The 20,484-nt window shown below is 43.2% G+C and overlaps 1 protein-coding gene and 1 pseudogene across 1 annotated transcript in view; one reads left to right on the top strand and one right to left on the bottom strand.

Moving 5' to 3' along the window:
• Positions 1 to 2,821: 2,821 nt before the first annotated feature.
• Gdpd1 (glycerophosphodiester phosphodiesterase domain containing 1) overlaps positions 2,822 to 20,484 on the bottom strand; it is a 42,306-nt gene continuing 24,643 nt past the window's right edge. Inside the window, exons 5-10 of the mRNA XM_032912497.1 lie at positions 13,322 to 13,440; positions 12,731 to 12,820; positions 9,660 to 9,793; positions 5,643 to 5,702; positions 3,365 to 3,416; positions 2,822 to 3,053 (exon numbers count right to left, since the gene is read on the bottom strand). Of these exons, the coding sequence (XP_032768388.1) occupies positions 2,931 to 3,053; positions 3,365 to 3,416; positions 5,643 to 5,702; positions 9,660 to 9,793; positions 12,731 to 12,820; positions 13,322 to 13,440 (578 nt within the window). The 3' untranslated portion in view covers positions 2,822 to 2,930. The remainder of the gene's footprint in view (positions 3,054 to 3,364; positions 3,417 to 5,642; positions 5,703 to 9,659; positions 9,794 to 12,730; positions 12,821 to 13,321; positions 13,441 to 20,484) is intronic.
• Positions 13,550 to 15,218, top strand: LOC116909074 (annotated as a pseudogene).

Raw genomic sequence — 20,484 nt, 5'->3', positions numbered from 1 at the left:
TGGTGGAAACAAACTCTTATGTAGCTCTAGCTGCCCAGGTACTTGCTATGTAGACCAGGCTGGCCTCAAACGCACAAGAGATCCACCTGGTCCTGCCGCCCAAGTGCTGGAACTAAAGGCATGTGCCAATACAAGTCACTTAAAAAAAAGATTTTATTTATTCAGCTACAGTGTAGCTGTCTTCAGATACACCAGAAGAGGGCATTGGATCCCCTTACAGATGGTTGTGAACCACCATGTGGTTGCTGGGAACTGAACTCAGGACCTCTGGAAGAGCAGTTCTGTGTTACCTGCTGAAGCATTCTCTAGCCCCGACAAGCCACTTTCAGACATGTCTCTGCCTCATACTGAGATCATATACATGCCATGATTCCTTCTTTCACACATGATCTTCCAACTGGAGAGCAGAGCAGTATTCACATGCTATCTGGGAATGGACACATCTTCTGTCACAGAAGTGGAGCTCACACATGTGCACATATGTATTTGTGAGTCTCTACGGGTGCTTGTGTGAGGGAGGCCACAGGTTGGCATCCGGTCTCTTCCTTTATCACTCTGCACTCTATAAACTGACTCTTGTTTGAAGTCTGAGCTCCTACTTGGGCCACCTAGCCGGCTAGCTTGCTTTGGAGAGCCCCTCTCCTGAGGTCGGATTATAGGCAGGCCACCATCCCACCTTACATTCACATGGCTGCTGGTTATCTCAGTTGTAGTTTCTCTCAGTTGAATAGCAAATGTTTTACTCACTAAACAATACCCTCGGTCCAAAATCATCAGGTAGCCTAGCATGATTAAAACATTGTCTTAAATTTATTTTTATGTGCACCAAGTGTTTTGTCTGCTTGTCTGTATGTACACCAGGCACATGTCTGGTGTACTGGCCAGAAGAGAGCCCTGGATCCTCTGGAGCTGAAGTAAAAATGGTTGTGAGGCACCCTGAGGATGCTGAGAACTGAAACCAGTGTTCAGACCCACTAACAAGTTAACCATCTCTCCAGTCTCTTGAGCATGATTTTTTAAAAAAAAGATTTATGGGGTTGGGGATTTAGCTCAGTGGTAGAGCACTTGCCTAGGAAGCGCAAGGCCCTGGGTTCGGTCCCCAGCTCCAAAAAAAAAAAAAAAGATTTATTATACATGAATACACCGTAGCTGTCTTCAGACAACACCAGAAGAGGGCATCAGGTCTCATTCACAGATGGTTGTGAGCTACCATGTGGTTGCTGGGATTTGAACTTGGGACCTCTGGAAGAGCAGTCAGTGCTCTTAACCACTGAGCCATCTCTCCAGTCCCAAGCATGATTTTTTTTTTTTTTTTTTTTTTTTTTTGGTTCTTTTTTTTGAGCTGGGGGATCGAACCCAGGGCCTTGCGCTTCCTAGGCAGCGCTCTACCACTGAGCTAAGTCCCCAACCCCCAAGCATGATTTTTTAAAACATGGTGGCCACTCTGGGTAATTTCTACTGACTGACACAAAACACGTGCTAGTTTGACAATATGACCTATTCTGAATCATACTGAAGCAACATTTCAAAATAAACCATAGCTGGATGGTGGGGCTCACCTTTGATCCCAGCACTCGGGAGGCAGAGGCAGGCAGATCTCAGAGTTTGAGGCCAGCCTGATCTACAGAGTGAGTTCTGGACAGCCAGGGCTACACAGAGAAACCCAGTGTATAATTCAAAAGAGTAAAGTGTCTGCTGGTAGATTAGCTTGCGCAAGTTGTCTGTCCAGACGCCAGGAAGCGACTTCCTAGGACCCTGTTCCCCTTTTCCTTTATGCTAGTGAGAAAGCTTGGATTTGCTCATTTATTAATTACCTCATTAACTGAGAAAATTACATGAAACACGCTGGAATTACAAGTATAAAAGCAAATCGAGACCTCATTTCATTCTTGGAAAACTTTATTACAATTTAGACCACAGAGCGACAGAAGGAGGGTGAGGCTGTCCTCCATGGCTGCCCCACAGCAGAGACGTAATCTAGGCAAAAGGCGTCTAATATTCTACACTGAATTTATCTCCCAATCTGACATCATGAAAATTAGTCAAAAAGGCCAGAGGCAGATCTGCATGAAGTCACATCGGGAGGCAGAGGAAGTGGTGTATAATGCAGGTTAACTCTCACTGTGTGTCTATTTTTAAAGACGTAAAAAAATAGACATGACAGCACTGTCACACACCTGAGAAAAAGACTCCAACCGGAATGTCCCAATGTCCCATTAACAACCGCAGCCCAGGAGTCTGTCTCCGCCCACAGCCTGGATCTGAGTAATAACAAACTGTTACTTGCTTGAATCTGCCCTCTGCGAACAGCATACACCCTGCTGGGTGAGTATTACACATCTCTGTCAGGCTCCTTTTCCCCTGTATTTCCGTTAACTAAAATGCACCTAGACATACAAGACAATTCAAAATGGCTGTAATGGCCTTCAATAATTTTCTTTTTAACTAAACAAAAAAAGTTTTGAAGACAGCATTTCACTATGTAGCCCAAGCTGGCCTCAAACCCCCGCCTCTTGCCTCAGCCTCCCGTGTGCTGGGATTGCAGGCTCACGACACCATGCCCCGCTCAGGAACCTTTTACCATGGTTGATCCTATTTCAGGGAAGGCTAACGCCCAATTTACCTCTAGCCTTTGATTTCAGATTTACAATAATAGAGTACTGCATCATATGCAGACATCCTGATCAATGATCTACATTTCAGCGCTGGTTAACTCCAAACAAGTTCCCAGTGTAAAATATGCAATATTGGAGAAAATAAATATACAATTTAGGGAAGTTTCTACATTCCCATACAGACTTAAGAAATGAGGTATTAAAACTTAACCGATTAAACCTTTTATCGTCCTGGAGGCCCCAGAGGAACCATGGCTAACACACCTTTCCTCAGATCTTTTCCGATCATGACACCTCTCAATGATCTGGAGTGCTTCATGCTGACATGTTAATTAAGAACTCCTTAAGCTTCGTTGGATAGTCCGTCATCACTCCTGTGGCCCCCAAATCAAAAGCTCTTTTGTACTCATGCTCTTCATTTAAAACCCAAATGTATACCTGGAAATTGAGGCATAAGGAGAAATGTTAAACAGAAAATGCTTTCTATCTATCCACTATGATCTCAGCAGACTTACAGTGACTAAGGAAGACTGTCATTTCTCATTAGGTATGTACTGCCCACCCCTCAGACTTCCGCTGCCCTCACCCGCGTATGAATCTAGCTGACGGTTTATCACTAACTGAGGAAGAGCACATGTCCTCATTACAGCTGTAGTGTCAGAGTCAGAGCTCAGAGCTCAGGCCCTGTGCTGTGCCTAGGGTCACGGGGGGAGCGCTGCTGTTAGAAACACATCAGCACCCACACTTACTTGAATGCCCCGGGCGGTGAGGTGGTCAAATAAAGCTTTCCGCATTAATAAGCTAGAGGGAAAGAAAACAGTACATTCAGGCACATCTTCATCCTTAGGACTGGAAGTACCCTTTAGTTTTCTCTGTCAGTTTATAGAGAGTTCAGTAAGTATTTCATTTAATCCCAGTGCTTCAGCAATACAAACAAATACCTCAAGCTATAAAAGCTATGATAGATTATTAATTTCCTTTCTTTTGACAGTCTCACTACGCAGCCCTAGCTGGCTTAAACTACCTATGTAGATCAGGATGGCCTACCTGACACCTCTGACCAGCAAGATCTAGCTGCTTCTCCAGGGGTTAAAGGTCACCATGCCACAGGTGGATGAATTTTTTTAACTTCCGCCTAAGGACCAGCCACTGCCTGTTCTCGGGCAGACACTGGACACTTACAAGACCATTCTTCCTGTAGCATGCAGGAAGTGGAGGCATCCCACTTTGCCTGAAGGAGCCTGCATGAGAGAATGTGCTAGAATCCTGAGTCCTGTTCCCAGCTTTCCAAGTTACACGAGGCAGGGATCTCAGGTTAAGTCCTGGGCCATCACATTTCCATTACTTATGTTGAATGTCTATTAACTATAATATTCTGTATCTATGAAAATCATTTTCGGGCTGGAGAGATGGCTCAGCGGTTAAGAGCACTGATTTATCTTCCAGAGGTCCTGAGTTCAATTCCCAGCAACCATGTGGTGGTTCACAACCATCTGTAATGGGGATTAGATACCTTATACTGGTGTGTCTGAAGATAGTTACAGTGTACTCATATAAATAAATCTTTATAAATAAATCTTAAAAAAAAAAAAGAAAAATCATTTTCCACTTTCAAGTAACTGTTAAATTTACTTTTAGATTACAAATCACTTAAGATGGAAACTAGTAATACTGGAAAATGAGAGTTTTTTAAAAAGATCTTATTTTAAATTAAGTCTATACATGTGGTGTCTGTGTGTAGATGGCTATGTGAACACAGGACTGCGGGTGTGTGAGATAATAAAAGGCCGTGTTTTAGAGTATTACATATTTAAGCATTTAAGCCTCCTTTGGAAAACAAAAATATCAACACTTTGCTATTTTTAATCTAAAATGAAACCCAACATCTGTAGAAATTAAAGCACTTTCTTTAAAGTAAGCATCAGGACCTTGTATGGAGGGCTACATTTCAGTTGTTGTCAAGTTTTGGTACAGATTATTTCCAAGAAAGGTGCCAGTAGGCAACGCCCGCTTTTACACACCCCAGATTGCCACACACACCTCTTCCCACCATGCTGAGCTGTGGTTTGTGGAAGGGGTGGTTACTTTTTGCAACCTTGCTAGTAAGTAACCCTGAGGAAGTCACTGAAGTAAGGGACAGATGCTTAGTTCTCTCATGAAGGTAGAAGGGAGCCAGGTTCCCATGAGGGCTCTGTGACTGGTGACTAGGCCAGCTCAGGCGGCTCACTGCTATCCACCTGCACAGTAGGCATGCAAGTCCCTGTTACAACTGAGGCATGGACGGACTGTAGGACGCAAAGGAGCTTGCTGCCAAGCCTCTCTAAATTCTATCCCTTGGTGCCCTTGTGGAAGGAGAGAAACAACTCTGAGTTGTGTTGTTCTGATTTCTACATGACACAGCTAGTACAAGCTTCCCATTCCCCACTCTACACAAAACACATTTATTAAAATAGTTTTTAAAAGCCCAGGCACGGAGGGGCTGGAGAGATGGCTCGGTGGTTAAGAGTACTGGATGCTCTTCCACAGGACTTGGGTTCAATTCCCAGCACCCACATGGCAGCTCACAATTGCCTATAACCACAGTTCCAGGGGATCTGGCACCCTCAGACATACATACACGCAGGCAAAACACCAATGCACATAAACAAGTGGGAGGGGGTCTGGGGGAGAGGAAGGAAACAAGACGGACAGGTATTTGAGACTAACTTGCTAGTTTTACAGAGGATTCGAGGTTGATTCTCAGTACTCACCCGAGTTGCCTGTAACTTCAATGCTCTTTTCTGCTTCTTCAGACACAAAGCATGCATACGGCACACAAGCATACGTGCAGGCGTGCACGGTACACATACAATTTAAACTAAATCTTTATATATAATCTTTTTTTTTTTTTTTTTTTTTTTTGGTTTTTTTTTTTGGAGGTGGGGTCCGAACCCGGGGCCTTGCGCTTCCTAGGCAAGCGCTCTCCCCCTGAGCTAAATCCCCAACCCCTATATATAATCTTAAAAATATGGTAATTAAAATACTTACGTATCCGAAAGCCAGATGAGAAACTTATGACCTTTGGATATAGTGTGTGGTTCTTTTAGCCTAAGAGAAGTCAAAGACTGAAGTATGAATTAGGAACACAAGAATGTATCAGTGTGGTAGAATAAGAATCATTCAAACTGAAAACAGTGATTATACACAGGGTAGGAAGCAGAGGCAGGGGGATCTCTGTGAGTTCCAGGTCCTCATAGTGAGAACCTGACTAGAAAATAAATACAATTTTACAATTTTTTTTCAGACGGGAAAAATAATAGAAATTCTCTGTCTCCAGTGACCTTAAGCTAACTTTTACTAAAACTAAAAGCTAAACAAAACTAAAGAAAATTTCCCAGAGACATGGTGCCCTAGGCTCACCACATCTTATCCTCCGTTTTGGCATGCCCTTTTCCTTCTCTTCTGTCTAGTAAAAATTAGTATGGAGTAGACTGCCTAACATAACCGAAGTATGGAGAGATGGCTCAGTGGTTAAGAGCACTGGCCAGTCTCACAGCGACCTAGGTTTGGTTCCTGGAACCCACATGGAAGCTCACAAATATCTGTAATTCCAGTTCCAGGGAACCTGATGGCCTCTTTGGCTTCCACAGGTATCAGGTACATATCACGGTGCCCAGACATATATACAAGTCAATACATTAAGAAATAAAAATTGGGGCTGGGGATTTAGCTCAGCGGTAGAGCGCTTACCTAGGAAGCGCAAGGCCCTGGGTTCGGTCCCCAGCTCCGAAAAAAAAGAACAAAAAAAAAAAAAAAAAAAAAAAAAAAAAAAAAAAAAGAAATAAAAAAAAAAAAAAAAAAAAAAAAAAAAAAAAAAAAAAATAACAAAAAAAAAAAAAAAAAAAAAAAAAAAAAAAAAAAAAAAAAAAAATTAAAAGCGGCCGGTGGCAGTGACACATGCTTTTAATCCCAGCTAGCACTTAGGAGGCAGAGGCAGGTGGACTCTGAGTTTAAGGGCAGCCTGGTTTACAGAGTGATTTCCAGGCCAGCCAGGGCTACAGAAGAAACCCTGTCTCGAAAAACCCAGAAAACCAACCAAAACAAAACAGTTCTATGGATTAAAAGCAGTGTATCTGGCTTGGTGCACATCCCAGCACTAGGAAGAGATAAGAGAGATCTCTGTGATTTTGAGGTTAGCCTGGTCTACAGGTAGAGTTCCAGGCCAGTCAGGGCTAAAATATTGAGGCCCTGTCCTAGAAAATATATTTAGGGCAAAAGTCAGATGTTTAATGTTTCTGCTGCTGTTTTTCATTTGATTTAGTTTTCTTTTTAAAGATTTTATTTATTATTATGTATAAGTACACTGTCACTGTCTTCAGACACACCAGAAGAGGGCATCAGATCTCATTACAGATGGTTGTGAACCACCATGTGGTTGTTGGGAATTGAACTCAGGACCTCTGGAAGAGCAGTCGGTGCTCTTAACCACTGAGCCATCTCTTCAGCCCCCTTGATTTAGTTTTCTTTAGACAGGGTCTTGGCTCTCCTGACTGAGTTTCTAAAGTGCTGGGATTGTACCACCATACTGGAGGCACAGACACTTTTCTTTGTAATGATGGTCTTGCAGCTTTAATTTCTCTCATGCTTTGCACACCCCTACCTCTGAGTCTCACAATGTAGCAAATGCTGGTCTTGAACTTGCAACCTTAATCCTTTGAGTGCTAGGTTCCTGCTTCTTTTTTTTTTTTTTAATATTTTATTTATTTATTATCTATGAGTACATTGTAGCTGTCTTCAGACACACCAGAAGAGGGCATCAGATTTCATTACAGATGGTTGTGAGCCACCATGTGGTTGCTGGGATTTGAACTCAGGACCTCGGGAAGAGCAGTCGGTGCTCTTAACCACTGAGCCATCTCTCCAGCCCTCCTGCTTCTTTCCTAACTTCTCCTGCACACACTCTCCTTCCCTCTGTGTCCTTACACATTAGCTAAGTTGGCTGAGCTCCAGGGATCATCGATCTGTCTCTAGCAGCCCTTAGGTCACAGATGCTCACTGCTGCGTCTGGCCTTATAGTGGGCCTTATGACTCAGGCCCTCATGCTTGTAGAACAGGCACTGTACCCTCAGAGCCGTCTCTGCAGCCCTCAGAATCACCTCAGAGGAAAGGCACAGTGTGCCTCCTTTCCTTTGTTTTATTTTAATAACATCCACTTCCCTATAGAGTGCACTGAGCTACCTAGAGGACATGGCATTCTACTCCAGACAAGAAAAAGCTAAGCACTTCCGTAATAAATGGTTAGAATCTTTTTAGTACAACAAATGAAAACAGCTTCTTTGTAGACAAGTGTTTTCTGAGCAGGGTGGGGTGGCACATGCCTGAAATCCCAACACTCTAGAGGCTGGGTAATAAGACTGCCATGTCTAAGAAATGCCCATGAGGACTTTTTTTTTTTTTTTTTTTTTTTTTTTTTTTTTTTTTTTGGGGCTGGGGGCCGAACCCAGGGCCTTGCGCTTCCTGGGAAGCGCTCTCCCCCTGAGCTAAATCCCCCACCCCCTATGGGGGCTTTTAACAAATATAATTGAGAATTGATAAAAAAGTTCATCACTAAGAAATTCAAATAGTGAAAATGTCCTTGAAGCAGGAGTTAAGCTAAAAATGGGCCACTGAAATGGCTCAGCGAGATGCTTGCTGCCACATCTGATGACCCGAGTTTGGTCCCTAGGGCCCTTGTGGTAGAGAGAGAGAGAACTGATTGCTAATGGTTGCTTCTGACCTCCACAGCGGCACACTAGAGTACACGCATGTATACATACAATATATAAATGTAATGAACCTCGCTTGGGGGTGATGGGATTAAGGCGTAGCTCGGACAGCACAGTGCCTATGCAAGCACAATGACCTGGGCCTGATCAGCACCCATGCTAATGATTGAACTGGGCCCGGTGATGTGCACTGTGTAACCCTACTGCTGGGAAGGTGGGGTTGGGCGGATCCGGGGGGGGGAGCATTCTGGCCAATGAGCCTAGATTAATTAGCAAGCCCCAGGTCCTAGTAAGAGATCCTGTCTTAATAAGGTGGACAGTTCCTGAGAAGCAATGCCAGAGGTTAGCCTCTGACCTCGCCCTCACACACACACAGGCAAATATGATCTACTTTTATTAAGAAGCTTTTGATAACAGAATTCTTTTTTCTATGTTTGTGTGAGAGATTGAACTCAAGGCTTCACTAGGGCTAATAAGAGCTCTACCACTAAAATATATTCCACGTCCCACAAACATCTATTCATTTCTTTAAAATACTGATAAAGTGTATTTGTTCTTTAAAGCACTCCTAAGTGTATCTATTTTGATCATATTAACCCCTCACAACCCTTTCTGATCCCTCTCCCACTCCCTTCCAACGAACTCCCTTTTCTTTTAAACTCAGTTTAAGCAGGGTTGCTTACATGAACGTGGGTATGGAGTTACTGACTAGAGCATGGGCAAGGCAGCAGAGGCTACACCACGTCAGAAAGCAGCCCTCCCCCTCAGAAGCTGTCAACTGCCTAATCTCTTCAGCTAGGGGTGCGAAAGTCTTTTTTAACACTGATTGTTGCTTTAGTCTGTTTTTCTGTAGCTATAATGAAGTATCTGAGGGTAGGTCCTTTTTCAAAAAAATGGTTCACTTAGGTCACAGTTGTAGATGCACAAAAGCACTGCTATCTGGCTTGTTCTTCGAAAGGTTTTGGCAGCAGGGAAGCAGTGGGCACTTGCAGGAGGAGGCATTGGGATGCGAGAGGAAGCAGAAGAAAACCATGGGCAGAAACTTCTTCCTACAGAAGGAGTTCATCCTCCTAAATCTCCCATTAGACACAGATGAGACCAACCCCAGGTTCAGGGGCAATAGGCCACACATAAACCCGGCCAGGGTCCAGGAGGAGCTCAGAGAACCCATAGCCTGTGTGTGAAAGGCCTCCATTTTATCCCTAGCACCCAGGAGTTGAGCCACAGCGACAGGGATGGTCACAGAGCAGTGACGTGAGCATTCTGTAATAGGTAACTGGTAAGAAGCATGAGGACTTACTTCAGTATGATGGAGGGCATTGGGATCTCAAAGAACTGCTCTCGAATGGGCACAAAGGGCAAGAGGCCGGTGAAGAAAAGGCCAAGGATGAGCAGAACACGCTGCAGGCTGAAGAGGATAGGGATATCTGAGTTCTAGAACACAAGCAAGATTGCGTGTTACCTTAAATGGCATCATCACTCATAAACCCCAGAGCGTACTTCCCAGGCTATCTGCTGATAAGTGTCCTCTGAATTATGGTCACTAAAACAACTCAGAATTTTACAGCAAGTCTACAACCCGTAAGTGATGATCTACTTTGGAGCCCCAGCACTGAAGCCCCTCTGGTGCTTTTGTCACAGTATCAATAGCTGGAGACTAGGAAATCCACCAAAACGGTAAAAACGAGGACACACAGACTCCTGACTCCTGTTAAAAATGCCCAGCTCCTCATCTCCGAGAATCTAGAGCATATACATGAACACCAATACTGCCGGGACTAGTCATCCTGCAGCTCTGCCGTTGTGGGTCAAATGCACAAGATAAAGTGTGACAGTGCATGACTGACCTCCCAGCATGTGGGAGGTCAAACGTATCTCAAGTTTAGGCCAGCCTGGGATACATGAGACACTGTTGTAGAATGAATGAATGAATCAATCAATCAATCAGTCAATCAATGAGTCAATATAATTTTGTAAGTTAGAATAAGAATCTCTATTTAGAAGTAACTATAGACTCAGAGAAAGTCACAAAAATAGTAGAGTGTGATGTGTTCCTGGCTTAGCTTTTCTAGAAGGTGATGAGACTGTACTGGCGGACCAAAGGCAGTTGACACGGGTGGATTACGACTAGATGATGGACTTTAGTCAGCTCACATCCTTGTTCCTTTGTGTTATCTTTAACCTGTTTCCATTTACTTGTGTGCATGTGTTTTCATTCTGTGCAATCCACCTATGGATTTCTATAACCACCACAAACAAGATACCGATTCTGTGCAATCCACCTATGGATTCCTATAACCACCACAAACAAGATACCGATTCCTCGAGAACACTGTGCCATCCACCCTGTTCCCTGCAATTCATGTGTCTGGCATGGCAGCCACCAATCTGCAATTCATATCTACAGTTTGAGAATGTTATATAAATAATACCACACAGCACATAATCCTCTTTTAAAGAAGGGCTTTATTTGTGTGTGTGTGTGTGTGTGTGTGTGTGTGTGTGTGTGTTTGTGTGTGTGTGTGTCTGTTTGTCTCTCTGTCTGTTGGAGTGCTGTGCTCCTACCATTGGAGGTCAATCCCATGCCTGTTATGTAGATAATGCCAGAAATCAAACTCAGGCTTCAAGCTTGATTGGCAAGCACTTCACCAACTCAGCCAGCTCTCTGGCCTTTACGTGTAATATTTTAATTATTTATTTATTTATTTATTTATTTATTTATTTATTTATTTATAGATTTGTGTGTACCTGGCCAGAGGGTGATTTACAGAAGTCAGCCAGTTCTCTTTCCGGAGTCTAGGTCCTGGGAGACTGAACTGAAGTCATTAGAGTTGAAGTCATTAGAGTCCCACACCCCTTTTTACTTTCTGAGGCAGGGTCTTGCTAGGTTTCCCAGGCTGGCCTTGAAGTTTACTCTGTAGCCCAGGGTTATTCTGACCTTTGATCTTCCTGCCTCAGCCTCCAGAGTAGCTGGGATTACAGTCCTACACCTCAAGCCTGGTTTCTTACAGCAATTATTTATTGGATTTGGTCTGTGTACACTAAACTTGAGTTGACCTCAAACTCAAGATATCTGCCTGCCTGCCTCTTGTGCACTGGAATTGAAGGCATACGTCGCCATTCCTAGCTTTTTGTGTAGGTCTATTGTGCTTGTGCCCATTGCTCTGCATGGCTGTGATGGGCACACTCTGGAGAGGCACAGCCCCAGGGACTTCCTCCCAGGATTGCTCCTCGCTGCTGCTAAGCCTTTCCTGCCACTGTTGCACAGCCTGGTGATTCCTGGGCATCACCCACCCTGGTGGGCAGATTCCCTGCAGATCAACATGAAGACAAACTGTCATGAATTAATGCTGTCTAGATAAATTAACGACTTTATAGAATTCCTTATTTGATTCAAATAATTTTAGGAAGAAAGTTTAAGGAGATGGTTTTAGTAGTTTTGCCAGAAAGGTGCACTAAAGTTAGAATCAAGAATAGCGTGTGCCCCCTCCTCAAAGAATAGTAAGTGAAGGTCTAATAATAAGGAATACAATGAGCTTCATAAATGCACTAAGAAGAGAAGTAGGCTTGGGGCAGATTTGTGATCCAGGAAAAACATTCTTTCTAGGTCAGGTCCAAGGATGATGCCACAGGCGTGCACAATGATAAAGTGAGGCCATGTGAAACTGTGGCTTTGAACTTATGAGCTTACAGAATGAACACTGCTTTGAACTTACTATCAACATCCTTCTGTAACTCCCCTTTTGTGTAATATTTTATCTATGAGGTAATTTTATAAAGAACTGTTATCTAAGAAAGTATAAAAAGACAAAGAAGAAATAAAGTGTAGTTATTGGGGCTCTGCTCCATCCACTAAATGTATATAATATGTCTGTTTGTTTGTATATATGTACATGCATATGTATGTAAGCGTGTGTATGTGTATCTAAGTATGCTTGTGCACTTGTGAAATTGATGAAACAGGTGGTTGAACCCAACCAGTGTGTGTGTGTGTGTGTGTGTGTGTCCTGCTGTGCAGAGGGTCTTTTTCTCTGTTCATCTGCTGTGCCCCACCCCCCACCCCGAATCAACATCTTCCTCAGCTGCTGGTTCTGTCTCAGAGCCTGAGATCCTTCTGTTGCTACTGCTGCACTTTAGATTTTTTTTTCCTGTCTTTTAATTCTTTAACTGGCAGAGAAAAAGAACCCAATCAAAACCCCTAGACTGTATCACAACTAATGGAAGCTGCTAGATGAGGTCTGTCATCTCCATAGGCAACTTCTGGCTGGTTCCTCCCATTCATACATGAGCTATGTCAGGAATAGATTCTGTGAACTGCTGTTACCACACAAACGAGGGCCAGCCCTCCCGCTGGTCGAATCCGAGGCTTACCTCTTTGTAACACTTGTCTACAATCTCAGAGCTGGCATTGCCCCACACTGTCAGGTGTTCGCGCTTGTACTCCTTCACCAGTTCTGAGACCTGCATGTGAAAATTCAAATTTTATCCATGTGCCTATATAAACCCGCCTACCTGTACTGCTTTACATTAAAAAGTGGGTTACAATCCATTATCTGCCGAAAGGTGGTATAAAATTGTGGAACAACTGGAAATCAAATTGAGATTGTTATGAAATACAAAATTATTTACATTTACCACTCTAAAATGAGTTTAATGGAATATGACTACTTAGTAATTTGATATAAACCAACCACAAATGAAACGACTTAAAACTGGTAGTCAATTACAGAAACGACTGGATGAATGGAGCCTAAGAGAGCTTCCTTTCATCCACAGGAAAGTTTCCTCCGTGACCTTTGTGGGGCATTAAACAATGCTGAGCGGGGCATATCTCGTTTCCTTGATCACTATCAGTCAGCACTGTTCAGTCTCTGCCATTAGACAATGCTGACCCACAGAATATCGCATTTCTGTGCACACTGTCAGTGTCACCCACTCGGACCTCCTGAGGCAGAGCCGCACCTTCTGAATCAGCACGTTGTTGTTCACTTTGATGTCGATGTTAATGGGGGTCTCAGGAAAGGCCTCAAACACTTCCTTCAGCAAGGGAATCCGGGTATCTGTTCCTTCACACTTGCATGCTAAGAAAGCAAGACGTTTTTAATTGGTGACTTCCGTTCTTAAAGCATAATTCTTACTTTTTCAGTGGTTGTAATTTATTCTTAATGCTCATTACAGGACAATGACAAAATGAGGCAAGTATAAAGGGAAGAAAAAAGTGACGTGGAAGCATCATCTCAGAACTGCCATCACACGCGCTGGATGGCTTCCTTCCCCCTGCGCATTATGTAACAGTTACAATACAGTGTGCCTATTGTTTTTACCCTGATACTTTTATATCTATGAGATATTTTCACGTTATGCATTTGTAATTGTGATTTTATTTATTTATTTATTTATTTATTTATTTATTTATGACAAAGTTTGGAACTCTGTAGACCAGGCTGGCCTGGAACTTTAAGATCTGCCTGTCTCTGCTTACTGCTGGGATTAAAGGTGTCAACTTGAAAACTTAAAAGTATTTGAGATAACTAGAATCCCATGAAGACTGTAAGAAATAATACACATATCTATGTCCAGATTTCTCAGTGGTAATACCTTACAAAAGTATATACATGTCATATCCCAAATACTGACATTGATATAACCCATTGATATTATTTCCTCACTGTTTTGTTTCTTGCCTTTTGTTTTTATGCTGCTTGGGACAAACCCAGGGTCCCAGACATTACAGGTGGACTCGTCCACTAAGCTGCATACACCCAATAGATGTTTTCAATTTCCTGTTTTTGGCTTTTGAGACAATATCTTATGTAGCTCATCGTGGCCTTGAATTCACTCCTGAGGAGAGCTGGCCTTAAATGACTGATCCTCCTGCCTCTACTTCATCAGTGTTAGGAACACACACACACACACACACACACACACACACACACACACACACACGCACGACACCAATCGTTCTGCTATTGATCAGTGAGTTCTGAAGGTTATTCATTGAGATAGGCCCTCATTCTATAGTCCTGACTGTTATGAACTCTGTTAGACCAAACTGGCCTCAAACTCGAGATCTGCTGCTTCTGTGCTCCCTACTACTGTGGTTAGAGGTGTGTGCCACCATGACCAGTTACTTATTTTAACCATTCATTAGTTGACAATATTTTGTTATGAGATTATCACTGAAGTTTCCAGAGACCTGAGAATAATTTCCAGGCAAAACAAGGACAATTTAATATTGTAGCAGAATCTTCTCAGAATAGTTCTATGGACGTGAATCTGGAGGGCACCTAGGCTTTGAAGTAGCCTTTTGTCAGTGATTGTTATCTGAGATTTTATGAGGTTATTCTTTTGAAAGATTCTCAGAGCCTTTGCATAACTTAGTCTTGGGACATGCCTCGCAAACCAGGAAATCTTATGGGCTGAGAACTGCTTAGTTAATGGGTCTTTCAAGACAACCCCTGTTCTGAGAAGTTTGAGTATGTGGAAATTGACTTGCTAAAAGTGCCTTTTTGTGTAACAATAAAAAGAGCTTCTAGGCTCAAAAGCCAAGAGACCCTAAGAGCAGCAAGAGGTGGTTGTCCTGGGAGGACCCCACATCTCAGCTTCTGTGACAAACCACAATCGACACGCCTGTTGAGACCTCCAGGCCTGACCTTGTGGTCTGGTCCCTGTTCAGTACACTCTTCATGAACTTCTGCTGCCTGGGTTTCACAGTGTGTGCCTACTCTGTGAAGTCTAGGGACGGGAAGATGGTGGGTGATGTGACTGGGGCCCAGACCTACGCTTCCACCGCCAAGTGCCTGAACATCAGCTCCCTGATCCTCACCGTCCTATGGCCATCGTCATCGTCATTGTTTAGGCCACTAGGAAACAGCCATCTTGCAGCATCTCATGGTAGAGAACAGATTCTGGGGCCTTCCAGTCTCGCTATGTGTTCCGATGTCTACAGCTGCCCCAAACCCGAGTCTTAGTCCTGACTGTTTACCCCACACATATGCAAATGTTACACTCCCATGGCTGTTCATAGTAGATTCTATAAAGTGTATGTGCTGTTGTAGAACTAGAGTTTTAAAAAGGTTACTCATTGTCAGAGTCTGGATGTGCAGGGCCGGACGTGCCTGAGGGAGAGCCAGAGATAGGACTTGCCGGACCAGCTACCAGCCCCAAGGACACTGACCATCCGTAGCCACCCCCTCCCCTTCCTTCACTCCCCAGAAATAAGTCATCCCCCTGAGTGAGATGAGCCACCCTACCCGAGCTGCTGAGCTGCTAGATAGCACGTACTCCTTGGTGATGTAATTTCGCGCCGAAAGTAACTATGCACCATTTGAAAGGACCAATCATGTGTAATCGCGAATGCCCCTAACCTCCCTATATAAACCCCGAGTTTGGAAGCTGGGGTCGATTCTCTGTCTCCTGTGTGAGATACGATTGACCCGGGATCCCCATAAGACCGGGATCTAGTATCAAAAGCTACCTCTTGCTGTTACATCAAGACCGGCTACTCGTGATTCCTGGGGGCACCCCACTCCGAGATCGGAGCGAGAGACGCGGCTCCCCGTTTAGGGGTACGCTCTTTCACTGTGACCTTTAAAAAAAAAAAAAGCTTCTAGGAAGCAGTCAGGGTTCAGACCTTGGAGGCTGATCCCCAGCTGCCGAAAAGCCTAAATCCATCCTGCACTGGCTCCCCAATATTTAGTGCCCATCGCCATGGGGCTCAGAGAAAGGGGTATGTGGACCCTACAGGCTGGAGGTAACTATGCTCAGGGTGAGAGAGACTCCAGGATTTGACAGGGTCGTGGGAACTCCCCATCTCAGGAGCTGTAATACGTACAAAGAAAAAGACTTCTGGAATAAAGAATTAATTAAGGGGTTGGGGATTTAGCTCAGTGGTAGAGCACTTGCCTAGCAAGCGCAAGGCCCTGGGTTCGGTCCTCAGCTCTGGAAAAAAAAAAAAAGAATTAATTAAGGAAAAAACGATCTCCTCAGTAGGGAAGAGGGAAGGAAAAGAAATCTTCCCGGTGGAAATAAGGAAAGTGTTTAATCAAGGAAAAAGGTTTTTCCTGGTAGAAAAAGGAAAAGTGTTTAAGGCCTGCAAACAAACAGAAAGGCTCAAGAAACTAAAAAATAAAGGGAGAAAAAAAAGCCTCCTTCCAAAAGATAAAAAAAGAACTGACTGCAGCCTGGGCTCAGTGGTCAGCTCTCAGCCAAGGGCTCGCCCACCAGCGCCAGCCGGTGCCAGCCAGCGCCAGCCAGCAACACCTGAATTCCAAAGAATGAGGGCAGGGCTGCAATGCTGCAGCATGAGATAACACAGCTCCCCAGAACCTAGAATTCTCTTGTTATGTGTTTGCTTGATTGTTGTTTAAATGTTTTATGTTTTCCCCTCATAATGGGAATAACTCAGTACAAAGGTCCCTACATAGAAAAGGGTTTTGAGTTTTTCCTATTAGCAGCAGTAACTCATTATCAATGGTCCCTTCATGGGAGAAAAAACTTAGGGCGAGCTAAACTTCTAATACAAAACCAATCACAGGTAAGGCAGAAAGCACTAAACTAACGCTGTGTGAATCTCCTGAGATTTAGTCATCCACTCTATGGAGGATTTCTCTTTTGTTTGTTTAATTAGTGCTTAAGTGAATTTAACTCATAATTCTGAACAAAGCCATCGAGCACACTCTTATCTGTCACTACTGGGGGTTTGGCTCTGCTCTTGAAATTGCTTTCTGAAAAACTCTCAGTTAAACTCTGTAAAATTGTAACACCTGAAACAGAAGTCATTAGTTTATTAAAATAAATAATGTGGGGGTTGGGGATTTAGCTCAAGCGCAAGGCCCTGGGTTCGGTCCCCAGCTCCGAAAAAAAGAAAAGGAAAAAAAAAAAAATAATGTGGCTACTAAGGAGATGACTCATAGAAATAATCTCTTATTGATAAAGCCTAAACAAGTGTTAACTGAGTCTTCGGCCTTTGAGAATGCCAATACAGAAATGCAGCCCTTGCAAGCTCAGCAAGATCCGTGGAGGAACGGCTGGTTATAAAGTAGGAAACATCTAGAGTAGTTCAAGGCCCATACATTTCCACCCAGAACCCAGAATTGTATGCCGTTCTAATGGTTTTATTAGTCTTTAATGAGTCTCTTAGTATAGTTACTGATTCTCAGCTTTTTTTTTTTTTTTTTTTTTGGTTCTTTTTTTCGAGCTGGGACCAACCCAGGCCTTTGCGCTTTCCTAGGCAAGCGCTCTACCACTGAGCTAAATCCCAACCCCACTGATTCTCAATATACAGAAGGGATTGCATTGCATATTAAAATGTTTATGCTGGACTTATTCCTGCATATTAAATTGCATGTGCTGGACTTAATCCTGATAATTCAGAATTAACCTTGCTGTTCATGCAACTGCATCAAACAACTGTTAAAGATCTAACTGCACTCTTAGATGCTTTTTAAACATCGCTGTTAAGGTGATGTTTGTACAGGAGACCAAAGGTTATGGCTACCATGACAGCTCTGTCCCCTGCTGTGCTGTCTATGGTGACCAATCACACGTATCAATTATCATAGGAGTGGACTGGGGAGATATGAGTGTCCTTGTGACGGTTGATGAATCTTCTTGGTTACCTGATCCTTATCACCACCAAGGACCTGCTAAGCCTAAAGAGGAGGATAAGGAAATTATAAATTATACTGTGGGAGTAAGTAAATTTCCAAGGGTAGTTATCTACAGTCACTATTACTCAAGAGTTTCATTTTTTTTTTCCTTTTCTTTTCTTTTTTTTTTTTTTTCCGGAGCTGGGGACCGAACCCAGGGCCTTGCGCTTGCTAGGCAAGCGCTCTACCACTGAGCTAAATCCCCAACCCCGAGTTTCATTTTTTTAAATATGCTCCATGCATTTGGTTTTCAGGGACAGACTAGTGCTACTTTGTGAGCTGTGGGTTACCAGCAAGGAATTTGACTGCATACACTGGCAACTATGTCCAGTGCTTGTTACTATCTCCCATGGAGAAGCCATTGATGACTCCTCATGGCTTCGCTCAATTCTCAAAATTGAGATGGCAGTATCGTTCGCACGGAAATTAGTTCTACTCTTAATGTTAATTCAATGGCATAGAATTGGGATATCAAGTCCTCTATTAAAATTTAGCAATTCGGGGTTGGGGATTTAGCTCAGTGGTAAGGCCCTGGGTTCGGTCCCCAGCTCAAAAAAAAAAAAAATAATTTAGCAATTCACTTCAAACCAATTTGTAGAAATCAGCAAGTGCTTCTTCAAGCATGGAAAGGAAGGTTAAACATTAATGATGCTAAGTATACTTTATCTTTTAGATTAAATCAGTCAACCCTTTGTAGCATGTGTACCATTACCTTATCTGTTACGGAAAGGGCCATACAATGGCACCCTAATAAGTACAGTATCACTTGTGAACATTGTACTCTATGCCTGTGTTAACTCTAGTATTCCTTAAACATCACTTCTGAAAGTTGATACATTCTCAGAGCAATGCCAGGAGTTTGGATGCCAACAGGCTGTTGAGGCCATGACAAGACTCACCAGTGATGGTTCTAGTGCCGGAGCTCCCTGAAAGTTTTAAGAAGAACTTGTTAGATGGCTGCACTGATTATTGTAGTTATGGGAATTACTGTATTAAATGCCACTGCTGCTACGGCTGGACTGGCACCTCATGAAGAAATTCAAACTGCTGATTTTATTAGAGACCGGCATAAGCATTCTACAGAACTCTGGACTCAACAGAATAAAACAGATAGTGAGACAGTTAATGTAATGGCTGATTTGAGACAAGCTGGGAGGGATACTAATGGGAGATTCAGTTAGAGATAGTGAGGGAATAAAATTTAAGTGTGATTGGAATGTTATATCTTAGTGTATTACAACTTATAAAGGTTAATCATAACCAATGGGTCATCCTATTCATTCTCAAGTGATTTATGATTTACAGCAAGAAATGAAGAAAACTTTCTTAAAAAGGCTACCTGATGTGACAGGAAAGGATACTGCAGAAACCCTTGCAGATAATTTAGCCCCATTTGATCATAGGTATTATTTTAGTAGATTTCTTGTTCTATCGAAATTTTGTGAGTGGAGTATTGAAGGGTGCTTGCTGCCAAGCCTGATGATGATTTCCCAGGACACGCATAATGGAAGCAAAGGATCTCCATACACTGACATGACCACGTACCCCTGGTCTCACAATAAATAAATGCTACAAGGAAAAACTTTAAAGTCCTTGAGAACGAAGCTAATAGATACAACACAGATCTAAGACATTAAATAGAAAGAAACCAATTCCTGAATGAACAGCTAAAATCAGCCATGATGAAGGTATTTATCATTCTTTAATGTGGAAAACTTAGGCTAAGAATGCAGACCTATCGGTAGTGTTTGCCCAGCATTAGGCTGTGGGTTAGAACCCAGAACTGCCTACAGAGCAAATTCAAGGCTAGCCTCGGCTACATGAGACCTTGTCTTTGAAAGAAAGGAAAAAGGAAACCTTGTCTGTTTTTGAGACAGTTTCTCTATGTAGCCCTGGCTGGCCTGAAACTTACTGCATGTACCAAGCTGGTCTTAAATTCTGAGGCCCACCAGCCTCTGCCTCCTGAGTGCTGGAATTACAGCTGTGCACCACCACTGTCCAGCTCTGCATATTAAAAAATAAATAAAAGGAAAGAGAGGGACAAAAGGTTTCCCTTATTCTATGTTGCTCTGACACTGCCTGTCACCTGTGCATTTCCCGTGCACCCTCTGGGGTAGGTGTGTGATAGGTCAGGGCTTCAAGCTGAACACTTAGCCCATACTTGCCAGTCTCTGAGACTTTCCCCTTGATGCTCGTAGAGAGCCTAGCTTTTCCCCGTGGAGACACTGCACAGGCAGGAAGAATCAAAAAGAAGAATCAAAGTCCTGGCATGATGCCACATGTTTGCAATCCTAGCCTCAGGCAGGAGGACTGAGTGACTTCATAGGCAGCCTATGCCACCGCTGGCCTGAAGGCATATCAATGCCATCCCAAGAAATGTAGAAGTCAAAACACACAGAGAAGTAAACAGAGGGATGGAGCAAGAGGTCATTTGTATCTCTGGATTCGACAACACTCAATGTCAAATTCACTGAT

This window comes from Rattus rattus, chromosome 9 (genome assembly GCF_011064425.1).
Source record: "Rattus rattus isolate New Zealand chromosome 9, Rrattus_CSIRO_v1, whole genome shotgun sequence".
Taxonomy (NCBI): domain Eukaryota; kingdom Metazoa; phylum Chordata; class Mammalia; order Rodentia; family Muridae; genus Rattus; species Rattus rattus.
The sequence above is the reverse complement of the archived record's forward strand: the minus strand, read 5'-3'. Positions and strand labels throughout refer to the sequence as shown.